We start from the raw sequence: 15,475 nt of genomic DNA on the forward strand, positions 1-15,475 counted from the left end.
ATTTCATTTCATTTAATAGAAAGTTCGTCAAAAGATCAGCAAATATGTTGCTAACGTTTTCAAAATTCTACCCAATATGTAATTTTTTTGAAAAAGTATCTAAAATTTTTAAGTATCTTTTAAGAACTCATAGGTCTGGCAACTTTTAAATAAACGGCAACTTTTTATCAGCCAGGTGGCAACGTCTTTCAGTAAATCTAGTGTGCGTTTGTATATTTGTATGTATGTATTGCGACAGCAAAAACAGAAAAAAGCTAAACTGAACTCTTCCGTTGATTTAAGTAAAATACAAAAATTTTGTTATTAAAATGGCGAAAGCTGGAAATCCGTTTAATATTTTGCGTAATATATACCACAATGAGTTTCAGTGGTAAGTGTGGAAAATGCATTTAATTGAAGACTCGCCAAATTCGTTTCGAGTGCCGCACTTTCTGTTTACATAACCAAACTTCTTATATCTCTCTATATAGGATGTTGGTGAAAAGCTTCGGCATGTTCTTTCTGGGAGTTCGAATTGCCAAGGAGTTCGTGGGCGTGGAGTTGATGCCCAGCGTGATGCCGGCCTAGTATAATGAATAATAAAACCAAATTCGCCATGTACAAAAAATAGGGCAGTTAACTAATTATAATTTAAACGACAAATTATGTACAAAATTGTTTGTTATTGTTTACTAATTTCTGCTGACGATGAGCTGCTTGATCTTGGACTCGTCCATGTCGATCTCATGAATCAGACTGTCCGCCAGGATGCGAGGCGTCATCTCGCGTTGCAGGAAGTTGGCCACCAGTTTCCGGCCGGGAACTGCTCCGCCGTGTGCCAGGATCTCCGACCGATACTTTTCTCCCGCCTGGCGATTGAAGGGATTCGCCTCGAAGTACGTCTGCCATATCCAGGAGGCGATAGTCTTCGATATGAGATAGGCGTAGTACTTGGCGCCGTAACCCACCAGGTGGGAGAAGCGCAGCTGCCACGCCGTATTCTCCACATACGGCAATCCGTAGTAGCGGTTCTGTACGGCGCGCAGTGTTTCCGTGGTGCTGGCACCCTGCTGGGCCATGTCGCCGTGGTAGACCTGATCCAGGGCGGAGTAGAACACCTGCAGCTGCGTCTCGCTGGCCGCAAACAGATGCTTGGAGGCGCAGAGCCGCTGCAGCATGTCCTCCGAGATGGGCTTGTGGGTCTGGAAGTGGCGGGCGAAGGTGCGCAGCACGCGGGGATCGCTGGCAAAGTACTCCATGAGCACGCTGGGCACCTCGGCAAAGTCGGTGGCACAACGTGTGCCCGTCACATGCTGGTGCTCCGTCCGCGCCAGCATCGAGTGCATGGCATGGCCCATCTCATGGAACAGATTGTCGAGGCGAGCTGGCGACAACAGTGTTGGACCCGTCCAACGGGGCTGTGCCAATCCCAGCATGACCACCACAATGGGCAACTGATAGGATCCATCCGGCAACCGTTTGCCGCCCTGTATGGTGAAGTGGCAGTCCTGGTTTGGCTTCCCACTGCGCTCGAAGAAGTCACAGTAGATGTAGCCCAGTAATCCTTCGCTCTCGTGCACCACGGCCAGCTTGTAGATGTCACTGTGCCAGCTCTCGCCCGGCTCCATCTCCGCATTCTGCAGGCGCACGCCGTACAGCGAGTGGAGCAAGTTGTCCAGTCCCTCCATGCAGCCGCCAAGTGAGAAATAGGGCAGGAACTCATTGGCCTGCTCCTCCAGGGACTGACGCTTTAGTTGGGTGGTAAAGTAGGGCGTGTCCCAGATCTCGGCCAGCGATTTGGCCTGTCCGCTCTCCTTGCGCTTCATTTGGCTCATCAGCGCAAAGTCTGCCTCGGCACGTGGACGCAGCTGCTCCGACAGCTCGTCAATGAACTCCCGCACCAGCTCTGGTCGCTCCATGGTGCTGCCATTGAGTGCCCGATGTGCATAAGTCTCGAAGCCACAGCTGCGGGCCAGCTCATTGCGGCAGATGAGCAGATCCTTGAGCAGCTCCTCCTGGCTATCGGATGGCTGCAGGTACAAGCGATAGGCAGCCTCACGCATCTGGACATTGGACGCATTGGTGCACAGACCCGTAATGATAATGTTGTCGCCAGCTGTGGGAAAGCTATAGAGAAATCAGCTGAAGATTAGGCTTCATCATAAAGAATAACTGCTTACTAGTGACGTATGTGATCCGGAACAGCGCCACGTGGCAGCACCGTTGGCTGCACTGCACCATTCATGAACTTCTGGCCTAGCTGCAGTATATAATCATTAAGACGCACCACCCGCAGACGCTCCTGCTCCGGCAAATGAATCCCGCACTGCTCAAAGTCGAAGAGAAACAGTCTGGCCACATGGCGATCCACCTCGCTGGTGGGCATCAGGTCGCCATCCCGCACCACCTGGCTGAGAGCCTGATAAAGGGGTTTGTGAGTGTTCAGGCTCTCCACGACTCCACAAATACTAATGCACGCCTGCTCCGCCGCCTGCATGTATTTGTTCTTGGGATGGGCAATGCGCACGAACTCCGCCAGGTCGGCGACCTTGCACAGCGAGTCGGAGAGCTCATCGAAGATGTCCACCATCTTACGCTGCCTTTGGCTGGACGTGGCCTCCGCAATGAGATCCTGCGTGGAGTTCTCCACATTCTCGCGCAGCAAATAGAATCCGTCGGAGGAACGCAGCTCCTGCATTCGGAACAGACCCTGGCAATGGACAAACGTTACTCACATTTGGTTAACTTCAAGTGGATCCCATTTTGTGTAGTTGTTTCTCTCTACTGACCACATCATCACGCGTGAAATTCATCCGCTTTGCCGGCGGTGCATTGAAGGCGGTGGCCAGTGGCGACCAGGTGGAAACCAGTTTCCCCTGACGCCAACGTTGCAGCACAGCATTTGTTGCATTTCGGCTTATTTGTAGCATTGTTATTGTGTCTAAATTGTTTATTTCAGTTGTTACGCCGAATGTTACATAGTCGCAGTGCCCATCCAATCAGCTGTTTTGAAAAGAGAGAGTGTATAAATATGCAATTGCCTCTCTCTTTGCCAGTGTTGAACAGCAACAGAATTTGGCAACCAAAAGCACTGTTGCCAACTTAGCTATTTTATAGCTAGTGCAGGCTATTTTCAAAATTTGACTGCAAAATTGCAATTAACTAAATCTGGCTATTTTGAATATATATTCAGCTAGGTTTTCATATTATTTTCTTTTTGTATAAATATGTTTAGCAGATCAGTATGATAATAATTATATTAAAGTTATTAGTAAACAGCATACAATTGTTAACATAGCTTGTAGTGTTCTTTAACACTGGTCAAACAACGCACTAGAAATTTAAACTAAATGCAATTGACATAAAATTAAAAGAAATAATGAGAGCATGCATCGATTGCCGCTGAGACGGCGAACGGTTGTCTCAACCCAACCCTCGACATGCGTAAAATTTGTAAACTTTATCGATCTTTTGCCCTGGCATCCCTCTGAGCCACCAATAATGCCAGCCAGATAGTCCGAGCACATCAATGGGCCACCCAAATCGCCTGGACAAAGTTCTCCTTCTGCTTGCGGCTCCGCACAAATGTTGCTCTCCTTTGTGAAAAACTTGAGATCAGAACAGTGCTCAGGATGGCGAACAATAACGTCCAGGTACATGATCTCATTGGCATACGGACCGTGCTGAAGGAGCAGAGTAATTAAAATAACAAGTAAGAACGCTACAGTCGAGTGTGCTCGACTGTTGAAGACCCGGTACCCAGACCTTTTTAGATAGTTAGTTTATAACATAATCAATGCTAGATATTGTATATATTCAAATAAAATAAAAAATCATATGGAAGTTCTTTTGATAAAACAAACATTTAAATGAATCAATTACTTGACTAACTGTATATATTTTATAGGATCAGCTATTTCTTCGGCTATCTGTAAACTACACTGCCACTAACTTGGGTACCGGTCCAACAAAAACAGGATTGGCCAATGAGGACAATTACCGGATAGACTTGTCCCCAGCCAAGTGTGACACATTGCAGCCCTAACGTAACAATTAACCGCTTTCGTTTTACAACTGGCTTGACATTACGCAAATTTGAGGGAATGCGATGGGCCAGTTTAAGTATAGCGACATCGTACTTCTTAAATCGGCTATATTGTGGATGGACCACAATTTTTTCAACACGTCGGGTGTCACTTCTTTCGTACTTTCCGAGTCGGAACAAGTTCCCAAAGACAATCAGCAATCCACGTGGATGCATAACCGAATTGTGACTACTGCAAAAGGGAAAAATACAACGATAGTTGATGGACGATATTCCCAACTTACTCCGTAACACAATGAGCCGCCGTAAGAATTGTCTTACTGCTGATAATAACGCCTGTGCAGAAATGATTGTCACCAGCGTATTCAATGAATTCCATCGTCCGAATCGATACCAAATTCCTCACAAATTTGGCATTATCCGGTATTATGCCACCGGCAATCAACATCTGAAACTTATCATCAGTGGGTTTACCAAAGGTGCCCCGAGCTCCGTACACAATAGATACAAACTGAAGAAATAGCCAGAAACACAAAAACTTGCGACTATTCATGGTTAGCATACTTGGATTGAGTTTAACATTTATTAGAGCAACTAGCTCAGAAATTTTCTCGATTAAATTTAGCAAGATTAAAATTCGTCAGAGGTTTTTGGAACAGTTCGGGAGAGGGTTGTTATATATAGTTACAGATTCGTTAAGCAATGTATTTTTGTCCATGCAGCAGATTACATGGTTGGGCTAATTACGCCCACTGGGCGTGATCGAATAAGTGGAACACACAGACAATAATATATGTGGATAGAAATAGCACAAAGACACATACATAACATAGTCACATACACATACAAACGATTATTCATATACATCTAGAGTGGGAATAACAATAGTAATTTGCTCATTTGGAAATTGATGCTTGTAGTTTGAAGCTTTTGGCCCTATTTTCGTTTTGGCAGCTTGTAGTTTGTGGGTGGATGCAGCTTCAGATGATCCAAGAAAACAGGCTGCATGTCGGCACACCAGGATATCTCCTCACGCACACGGACCGGGCCATCTTTGCAGGTCAGCCAATAGGTGCTCATGAGTCCCTTGCCCTGTAAATATAAAAAAATAGATAAAATAAAACAACATTCATGGGATATTCCACAAGTACGCACCTTGACATCAATGAGGCCACGATGCTCGGTCTTAAATCCGCCCACCTGTTGCAACGCCTCGTGCATTTCCTCGGTGATATGTATCTTTAGTGCTTCGCCCGTGCTCTCCATGCGTGACGCAGTGTTTACCGTGTCACCAAATAGACAATAACGTGGCATTTTAGTGCCAACAATGCCGGCCACAACGGGTCCAGTGTGCACACCACAGCGTATCTGGATAAACTCGTCGCCGGCGCGGGGAATTCGGAATACGGTCGAGGCGTCCAACAAATCAAGGGCCATGGTTGCAATCTCGCTGATGTGCTTGTTGCCTAGGGCCAGAGAAGATAAACATATGTTTAAATATTCCACAGTTCAAACTAGGCGCAATGCTGCAAGCCTGGCTGTGCGAGACCCTGTACTTAGGATAAAATATCTGATACCCCTTGAGTTTGATTGAAATATCTACAACAAAACCAAAAAAATACTCTACCGATTGTTCCTATTTCAGCTATATGATCCATTTGACTGTTACAATATTAAAAAAGGAATAAAACAAAATATTAATTTCGCCCAACGTGGGGCTCGAACCCACGACCCTGAGATTAAGAGTCTCATGCTCTACCGACTGAGCTAGCCGGGCAGTTGAAGTTCGTTTAATTTTTTAGCTAAATGTTCGAAACAATTTAGAAAAAAAAGTTTTCAGTAAATGTTTAGTTGACATTTTTTTCATCGACTAAAATTTTAGTTGAGAATTTCAAAATCAGTATAATTTTAGCTTGGAATTTTCAACACTACTATATTTTTAGAAAACTTTTAGTTATTATTAGACTTATGTAAGTCTTGTGTTCTCTGAGAACTTCTTTTTTAAATTTTACTTATTTATTTTGACATTTCTAATAGACCCTTAATAGACCCTTTGTACTCTTAAAGCACAGGGTCTAATTAAGGCGCCTGGGCATCCAAAACTCAAATTAGCGTAAAAACTGCGAGGAGGAACATACATAGACAACGGGGAGACTGTAGGTCGTGTAATGAGGATGAGGAGGGTCAATGCCTGTTTGACTGACAGGGATATTTGCATAAATTACCGTTTTTCACTGGCAGGCCAGAGGCAACCATATAGGAGTCCCCAATGGTTTCCACCTTATACACATCGTAGCATTCGATGCGTTCGTCAAACACGCGATAGATTGAATTGAGAAAGGTCACCACCTGCCAAATATGTTTCAACATTTCAGTTAAAGTTAATGGGCCTTAATAGCCAACAGTCCCCGTCCCTTTCCACCATTCTTACCTCCAGCGGGGTGCACTCGGCCGCGATTTCGGTGAAGCCAACAATGTCGCTGAAATAAACGGTCACAGCCTCGTATAGCTCGGCGGGCACCTGACCCAAAGTAAGAGCGTTACGTGTGGTTAATTTGGCACCTGTTGAGTCTGCTTCAATTGCATTGCCACACAGGGTGGCAGCATCTGGAAGAGCAGCGAGTCACTTTTGCGCTTCTCACGCTTCAGTTCTTTCGCTTTCAGGGACAGATTCATGGCGTATAGCTGTGAGAAGATGAAGACAGTGTTTCTTTTTACAATAGTTTCTATAGTTGTGACGTCATTGCTTACCTGTATAGTTGCAGCGGCATTCTTGACTAGTATGATTATAATTGGAGACACTAAAAGTACAACAACAAGTATGGCTATGCCAATTGCCTCCTTGCGGTCTGCCTCAACGAGCGTTTTGTCCACGTACTCCCTGCAAGTGCAACGAAAACGAGTAAAAACGCTACAGTCAAGAGTACGACTAATACATAAAAATTATTGCATACTTTAAGGCGCTGTTGTTGCTTAAAACAACCATAACTACTCTGGTATCTAGCCGATATTGATACGATTAAGTTGGCTTACTAACAATAACTAAAGTATGTGTTTACCAGTAAAAAACTGTGGGATTGGTAATGACTACCTCTACATTTCGGAAATTCTCCAATGGCCCATCGAATAGTTCACGTAAATATTACAAAAAACGCTTGATTTTTGTTTTTTGAACTTACTTAATTAGACGTCTCAGTGCTTTTTGTAAAATTCTCAAGTCATCCGTGTAATTATGCATAAATTCATTATATTCAATGGCGCTACGTTCATCCGAAATATTGGGCTTGTTCTTAAGCACCATATTGCTCCTGCAGAAAGAGATGGTGAGCGAAAGAAAGAAAGAAAGAGATTTTAAGGTCAAATTTGAAATGCAGTTAAAAAACTCGTGAATTCTCACATGAGCTTAACACGATGAAACTTCTTGGTATTGGTGATGTTAGTGTACATAGGCTTTAGCATGGGGGCATAGTTCAATGTGGAGTTGATCATTTCGCGGGCCATGAACTCGTAACGCACATAGGACACAAAGTTCTCAGCAGTCAGAGGGCCGCGTCCATAGTATCGTATGCCAAAGGATGTGGCAATGTTTTGGCACTCAATGCTCTTCAGTAGATTCTTAAAACCAACCAGATAGCTGCAGATTAATTGTTAGTTAGAGATAAACAAAACAAATCAAATCAAATGACAGAACACAGACCGCCAGACACCGCTGTTGTCCGTTTCCTTAATCTGTTCATTCAGATGATGCAGCAGGCCGCGATTAATGGATGTATACCAATTCATGACTTCCGTTATGGAACTGTCCTCGGGCTCTAAGCGCACACGCTCTCTAAATTCATTTAGACGACTCTGAAACTCGTTGCGATTCAACATAACCTCTCTATCATCCTCATCCTCATCTGGCGCTGTCGGCACACTAATCTCGCTCCAAGTGGTCATGTTGTTCAGCGCATAATCCGTGTTGGCAAAGCGCTGTGTCAGATTGGCACTGAGGAAGACATAATGCATTTGCCCATTGTTATACTCTTGCAGAGGATATGATTAAATTGTCAGGAAGTGTGTAATATCTTAAACTCATAACATGGAGTATAACAATATGTATATTCTTGTTTAGGAGAATGAGTTGATTCGATGTAAAACTTATCTAAGCTCTTGTATTTTTTTTGTTCCATTAGATCTGTGAAATATCAATCTTAAGTAAGAGAAACTTTTATAATTGTTGATATATTACTATGGACGGTAGTCCACGCTAGTGAAAAAACTCTTAATCCAATCATTGAGATATTCTAATTGGTAGTATCTCATGAACCACAACTAAATTATATTAAAATCGGACTACTATTGGAAAGATCGTGAAAACATCAATCTTAAGTAAGAGAAACTTTTATATTTGTTGATATATTACTATGAACGGTAGTCCACGCTAGTGAAAAAATCTTAATACAATCATTGAGATATTCTAATTGGTAATATCTCATAAGCCACAAGTAAATTATATTAAAATCGGACTATTATTGGAAAGATCGGTCAATGGATTTATTTCTTTTTATGAAATTCTATTTCAATTTTAGCTAAATTTATATAAAATGTGTTTTGTATTAATTAGTTATTTATTGTTATATTAAATATAATTTTTTTTATAAATTTAAAGACTCTGGGTAAGGGTATAAAATCTTCGGCGTGCCGAACAGAACTTTTTCTTCTTGTTATTCATTGTGGTTGCTGCTCGACGTCGAGTCGAGTCAAGTGAAGTGCAGAGAAGTCAACTCACCGCTGCTTGCTGCCATTGGTAAAGATATAGAAGGCCACCTCGGAACGTTCTAGCTGCAGTCGTGTGACAACTTTGCCCAAGTCCGTTGCAATCGTCACCTGGCGTGGGTGAAATGCATAAGATTATCACAGTGTCAATGTGTATATAGTTTGTGTGTGTGTGTGTATATTTGTCCATTTTGCGCAGTTTTTCCATCAAGTTTTTCCTGGGTTAGGAGTGGTCTTGATTAGTTAGTCGTTTACTTTGGTAACGCATTGAATAATTCATCAAGCTTTTTTCATATGCTGGGTAAATACCGGCGGGAAATGAATCCATTGTTTATCATGTAATAAAATTCACTTAAGCACCGCTAAATACCCTGTGATACTGTGCTCCTTGAGGTTAATACTTTACTTAGCATAATTTTCTAAAAATTATATCTATAATAGTTAAAATTGGTATGTATATAAATAATTACAGAGTATTTGTTAGCTTTGATTCTCAATTATTATCAGTAGAATTTTATCATGACACTAACCTTTAAAATAAAACTAATAACAGCATTCCTTTTCATACTTTCTCACCCTAATTCCTGTTTATTTTGCTAGAGTATGCGGTTTTCGAGAAGCGCCAATGCGATTTGCAATGTTTTGCATTCTTAAGTACGTGACCCAGTTGAAGGGCCGCCCTTAAGTAAGCATTTCCTGTTTGCCACGCCCACAAAACAGTGCTGTAACTGTGTGCCATTGCATATTTTGCTTATCAATTCACTTTGGCATCAAGCAATATTTTCATTTTCATTTTCATTTGAATATTTCTATCTGTTATATTTTGCGTACGTCTTATTTATATTAAGCGTGGACAGGCATGGCCTTGAATAGGGGTTGTGGTGGGACGGTTGGGCGGTTGGGGGATTGGCAATGAAACGAGGGTTGAGAATTTGTCAGCGACAGAGTTTCTTGAGTGCGTTGTCGAGAGGCTTCTCACTGCGTTGTCCACTTACCTTGGCAAACAAATACATATTGGCAATCGCTTCCCGATCCCAATGCTCCAACCCACAAAACATTCCCAGGGCTACAACTGTTTGCTGGTCGGTCAAGTGAGCATTCAACATGGTAACTTGTGCCGTGTACTTGGCGTATGATTGAGTTTCAGCAATAAATTTTAATTACGCTTCAAAAGCGACATCGCACATTTGTGTGTTTGTTACTTGTTGTTTGTTCTGCTTTGTTACATACCTGCGTCTCAATGTCGGCCACATCGGCCCTGTACTCCAGTATCTCCTGCAGTGTTAGCGATGTTTGCACAATCAATGCCAATATTGGTATAAATGGTAGAATTATCATCTGCAAAATGTATACGCATTTTCAGCACTTGCACTTTATTTTCATTTGTCTGTGTGTGTGTGTATGTGTGTGTGTGTGTGTGTCGAATTGTGATTAGTCTTTATCGTGTTGGGTGCTCGCTAATCGCGACACTTCATTAAGAGACGCACGTGACACACGATTTCTCTTGCAACACAGATCGTGAGCTAATTAAGATGCATACGCTTTGTTAATTAATGCTTTGCTACGGTTGACACCATCACCACCACCTCTACTACCCCCACCTACTCACCTGCATTAGTTGCAAACGTCGTCCGGTTTTTATAGCCGGATTTCGTGCAGCGGCACTGCAGCATCTGCCGCTGCCGCCATTGGATATATCCTCGGAACTAATCGAGCGCACGGATATTTTATCGAGCTGCAGATTATGATGTGTGTGTGAGGGCACCAGGAGTAGTCCACTGTTGCCACTGCCACCGTTGCCACCGCTGCGAGCAGCCGGATGATTCGATTTGCAGTTGCTAATGTTTATCTTAATGCATGTGGATGCGGCTGCCGTGGCCGAGGCCGTGGCAGAGGCGGATGCGGATGCCGAGGCGGTTGCATCCATTGCCGATGACTCTTTGGTCCTTTGCATTGTGTGCTGTCTAAATGTTCTATTCAATTGGCGCGCTGCTCGACCATTTAGCATATTGAGCACATCGGGAACGCTTCATAAACTCAAACGTTTATGACTGCATAAAATGCGATACATAATTGTGTGGTTCGAGTGGCTCGGGTGACTTTGGGTGGCTCAATTCTGAGCAGTTTCAATTTGATGGGCACTTGTGACACTTGTGGAGTTTCCCGGGTCCCCGGTCCCTGCAGTAATGAGAAGGGCGCATAAAATAATTGCAAAAATGGATAAATAAACACATATGGGAAACCCCTCTACGCCCCCCCTCTGAACCACAGTCAGCGCGTCATGTCAGCACAACAAATTTGATGGATGAACAGCCGAAGCACTGGGCAGGGTTAGGGGTCATACGTAGTGAGAGGGGTGAGGGGGTTAAGGGGTTGCTGGTTGACGGCTGAGCTGCACTGTCCATGGATTTGCCATTGTGTTGTAATTGAAGGCACATGTGATGACTGCTTTGTCGCGGAAAACAATGTCAAGTAAATAAAGGATTATTCCACTAAGCACAAGTAACTCAACTGTTTCGGCCAGTGTAGCGTTGGGCAAACAATTTCCGCAATGTATCCTTTTTACTGGCATTTGCTCTTCTTGTTTACTTTTCACACTCTCATCGGGCACATTTATTGATTAAACTTTTAATTACGTTGACAAATTGTCATTAAGTGAGTGCGAATTATCAAATTAATGTCAAGAATCGTCAAAAAAAAAATTGTTAAAAATATGCTTTAATAGAATCGTAAGCTCAAATTCATTATAAAAGTCATATATGAGGCAATATGTGCTACTTTTTCGATCAACTTTAACTGCATAAGCAACATGAAAATTATTGTATCATTTGCCGCATCAGAAGCGTGCACATTAACAATAAATATTATTATTTTTATTACCACATTAAATGTCGAACAGAGCACAAATTCAATTATCTATTTTGGGCAAGCACTTAAATACCGTTAATACCGCCTCATGTGTCGCGTGCTCCGTTAGAAATATTGCACAAATTCCCGCGAGGAGCTCACAAAAGCAACTGAACTTAAACCTGTTGAGTTTCGTCCGTTTATAGTCGCTTTTCCATATGTCCTTTGGGGCGCTAGGTCAACTAACACCCAGTCCCCACCCACAAATGTTAGACTGCTGTTAACAGTAACAACTGTCTCGATATTAATGAGTTAAAGCTGTAATGTAGTTATATAGCTATATGAAGCATTTGCTTTGAGATGTACTATTTATTTAAAAAATTAAAAATTATCTTAAATATTAATTTATTCAATTAATTATGAATTGCGCTTAAATGTAACGGCTAGACGTTTAAAGTTAACAGTGTGAACTGCTTGCTCAACTAAGTGTTGCACATTGCTAACACTGTGAACTGCTTACTTGAACTGAACTTCTTGTTGAACTGCTTCGTTAACTGTTGCTGGCCGTTGTAAAGCTGCTTGCTATGCTTGCAATTCAGTTGTTTGCTTAAAGCTGTTTGCCATCACGAGGATTCTGTATGTTGTTATTGTTGGTAAACAATGCAAATTCCAATAGTTAACTTGATCAACGCGTCGTATGATTAATATCGGGCCATTAAATTGAGTTATTATAGAAAACGTACGACTTGGTCTATGTAATTCAAATCGACAACCATTGTCACGCCTTTTTTTTCTTGTTGTGGTCGGCATGAGATCATCGTGCGATAGACACACTCCATTGTCGCCTTTAAAGAGCGCCTAAAGCGAATAAGACTTTCCAAATCGGCCATTTGCATAACTAGCTGTAAAAGTGTTTAAGACATTAGCAGCAACAACAATCGGCAGCGATTGGCTGAATTCGAATCCGCAAAACGAAATGATATTCGAAACCAAAAGCAAACCAACAAAATTATATACAAAAAGATAATGCACAGAGCGTGGAGTGGTAACTAGAAACCAGTTCTAAACAGTAGAAAGAGCGAAAAAAGCTAAAACACACACACACACACACACAAATACATTAGCGACGCTGCTGTTGGTCGGGATGATTGGACGATGGGACGATGAGACCATCATTGGGACCACCTTGACGTCGCGCTGCTCACCTCGTCTTCCCTTCCAGCCATGGCAGACACACAATTGGATCGGGTAACTTTGAACTGGGCGGTTGGCTAGAGGTGTTCCTGCGAGTAGTAGTGTATGTAGTGTCCAAATTGATGTTTCAATAAAGACTATAAATTTATGACTAACGAATCAAGTGGACGCCAATGAAATTCCCGCAAGTCTTTAACTCTTTAAGGGGCCAAAGACGACAACGAGTAGGTGTCGCCAGCGGTGCCACAATGAATTAATTTGGACAATTTATGAGCCAATCTCGCGGCTGACAACTGCCCAGAAATAGCTGGCAATGGGAATGTTGCCTCAGCTGGGCTTTTCACACACACCGGTCCGCTCCGGTGGTCGATCGTTTTCTATTCGAGAAATTGAATTATAATTTGATGCCCGATGCCCGATGCCCAAACGCATCTGCATACATTAACGAATTGATCGGGCCACATAAATCTGGCAGCTGCGACACAATTAGCAGCACCGCCAACTGACCAAAGCCGCCACCCAAAATTGACAGCAACCAGGCGACCGGGCGACCAAGTAGTCAGTGAGCCAGTCAGTCTTTCAGCCAGTTTTAACAATATGTGTGTGTACATAAATAGTCGGCATTGCTCTCTTCTGGCCAACAGCTGAAAGATAAACATAAACGTAAGCCCAGAGATTAATCAAAGGCAATTCGAATCAGCAATACTCTTGCTCTGAAAATAAAGAAAAATGTCAACAGAATAATTTGGAAAGAAGGATGCAAATATTAAACATAAATATATTAAATATATCTATTCAATGCTGTTTTTGATTGTGACTTGTGCAATTATTTATAAGGATATTCTTGTAGCACTAGGAAATAAGATAAATAAATGAATTTTAAATATATATATTTTTCGGAAATTATTTTTTAATTTTCAGCACTAAGCAGAGTATCTTGTTCTTAAATATTAGTATTTTGTCATATGAATTAAATGTCATATGTATATGAATTAAAGTACCGAAATATAAACAAAAGTGTAAATTTTAAATACATATATTTTATGGAAAATTTTTTTAATTTGCAGCATTAAGCAGAGTATCTTGTTCTTAAATATTAGTATTTTACCATATGAATTAAATGTCATATGTAAATGAATTAAAGTACCGGAATATGAACAAAAGTGTAAATTTTAAATACATATATTTTATGGAAAATAGTTTTAAATTTACAGCATTATGCAGAGTATCTTGTTCTTAAATATTAGTACTTTGTCATATCTTGAGAATCTCTAAAAATTAAATTTATTTTCCTGATCAAAAGAATTTGATTCATTTAAGAATTTATTATCTTTTATTATTAAGATCTCCATATATGTATGTAAATTCATATTGATGCAATTGCAGTAAAATTCAAAAAATTCAAAAACATAAGAAACAGATACTATAAAAGTGAAATCAGAACTGAAACAGTGTAAATTTCTGGACATTTTTTTCGATGGAGGTAATCATAAAAAGCACAAATGTATCCAAAAAAAAACAAACTTTTAGGATTTCAGTATAGTATGTTGAATATATTTAGAATGTATATCATCAAATAAATAAAGAAGCAAAATTATAGCGAGAGTTAAAGTTTAGTGGCAAGTAAATATACCCTGTAAGTATACACTTTGACAGGCTACGCAAGAGCCGGAACCAAGAGCTGTCCACATTCTGTTGCCTCGCCATGGACTGACTCTTAAAATGTCTCATTTAAATAACTTGCATGCATTTAGTCATCCTTTTTGTCCCAACTTGGGCTCAGTCAGACGCAGTCGGAGACAGTCTCTTGTTGTTGTTGTTCTTATTGTTGTAGTCTTTGTTGTTGCAGTCATGCAGCAGGGAGACAGAGAGAGAGAGATAGCAACATTGGGTATTGCTGACGTCGCGACATCAACTTAAGTGGCCAGCCATGGACAACGTGTCCTCTCAAAGTGTCGAGAGTATGTAAATCTTTTGGCATTGCCAATGCCAATGCCAATGCCAATGTGAATGTGAATGCCATTGCCATTCTTAGGAGTATTTCTTTGCTTTTGTCTCTTGCCTGATCGATTTTGTGCACGTCAGTTGTTAGGCTGGACAAAAGGATACAACTGTGTATGCTGTACATGGATACATGTGTTTGGCGGCCCACAAAGATTTCCATCTGTGGACATAATGGAGACATTGTCCGTTGCACTCGATTGTTAAATGTCCACATTTATTTGACAAATTTTGTCATGATCATGGGATCAGTTGAAGCTGTCTTTCTTGCTGTCTCTTTTCTCTATGAGTAAGTGCAGCATTTTTAATTAATTCAAATGCAATTCAGCTGCGGATGCTGTTGCTCCTGCTGTTGAGGCGAGTGAAGACGCGCTGATTGAAGCTGAAAGCCAGCACGTGAGTGAACAGAAGACAGAAGACAGTAAAGCAGCCAGACAGCAGCCACTGTCACTTTTTTTCTTTTCTTGCCACAGCCAACATCTTCCGAGACAGTGGGACAGACAGATGGACGCTCATTCAGTAAACGTTTGTGATTTGTAACGATTGTGCAGTACATAAATCAGTCATGGATTTATTGCGAGAAATGAAATTTGCCGGCTGCGTCTCCAACTTGCAACTACAACTTGGCTTGGTGAAGGTGAAGCATCTTCT

General features: G+C 41.6%; 4 protein-coding genes and 1 non-coding gene across 5 annotated transcripts in view; 1 reads left to right on the plus strand and 4 right to left on the minus strand.

Annotated features, from left to right (window-relative positions):
- Positions 1-213: 213 nt before the first annotated feature.
- LOC117784580 lies at positions 214-654 on the plus strand. Its single transcript, XM_034622344.1, has 2 exons — positions 214-370; positions 471-654. Exons 1-2 carry the CDS (start codon positions 309-311, stop codon positions 565-567), a joined length of 159 nt encoding a protein of 52 aa, XP_034478235.1. The 5' UTR covers positions 214-308; the 3' UTR covers positions 568-654.
- LOC117784579 (mitochondrial intermediate peptidase) lies at positions 599-2,991 on the minus strand. Its single transcript, XM_034622343.1, has 3 exons — positions 2,769-2,991; positions 2,160-2,689; positions 599-2,106 (listed from the first exon to the last, which is right to left on the minus strand). Exons 1-3 carry the CDS (start codon positions 2,907-2,909, stop codon positions 672-674), a joined length of 2,106 nt encoding a protein of 701 aa, XP_034478234.1. The 5' UTR covers positions 2,910-2,991; the 3' UTR covers positions 599-671.
- Positions 2,992-3,505: 514 nt separating this feature from the next.
- LOC117785975 (salivary plasminogen activator beta-like) lies at positions 3,506-4,577 on the minus strand. The gene is made up of 3 exons (XM_034624276.1): positions 4,309-4,577; positions 4,038-4,256; positions 3,506-3,662 (listed from the first exon to the last, which is right to left on the minus strand). Exons 1-3 carry the CDS (start codon positions 4,575-4,577, stop codon positions 3,506-3,508), a joined length of 645 nt encoding a protein of 214 aa, XP_034480167.1.
- Positions 4,153-15,475, minus strand: part of LOC117785976 — a 31,151-nt gene continuing 19,828 nt past the window's right edge. The window contains exons 2-14 of the mRNA XM_034624277.1: positions 10,392-10,651; positions 10,013-10,120; positions 8,796-8,893; positions 7,722-8,012; positions 7,422-7,658; positions 7,204-7,332; positions 6,776-6,905; positions 6,587-6,709; positions 6,456-6,545; positions 6,250-6,373; positions 5,180-5,490; positions 4,309-5,116; positions 4,153-4,256 (exon numbers count right to left, since the gene is read on the minus strand). Of these exons, the coding sequence (XP_034480168.1) occupies positions 4,961-5,116; positions 5,180-5,490; positions 6,250-6,373; positions 6,456-6,545; positions 6,587-6,709; positions 6,776-6,905; positions 7,204-7,332; positions 7,422-7,658; positions 7,722-8,012; positions 8,796-8,893; positions 10,013-10,120; positions 10,392-10,651 (2,057 nt within the window). The 3' untranslated portion in view covers positions 4,153-4,256; positions 4,309-4,960. The remainder of the gene's footprint in view (positions 4,257-4,308; positions 5,117-5,179; positions 5,491-6,249; positions 6,374-6,455; positions 6,546-6,586; positions 6,710-6,775; positions 6,906-7,203; positions 7,333-7,421; positions 7,659-7,721; positions 8,013-8,795; positions 8,894-10,012; positions 10,121-10,391; positions 10,652-15,475) is intronic.
- Positions 5,729-5,801, minus strand: Trnak-cuu. The gene has a single exon. It is a non-coding gene; the product is annotated as a tRNA-Lys (tRNA).

The sequence above is a fragment of the Drosophila innubila genome (assembly GCF_004354385.1).
Source record: "Drosophila innubila isolate TH190305 chromosome 2R unlocalized genomic scaffold, UK_Dinn_1.0 1_C_2R, whole genome shotgun sequence".
Taxonomy (NCBI): Eukaryota; Metazoa; Arthropoda; class Insecta; order Diptera; family Drosophilidae; genus Drosophila; species Drosophila innubila.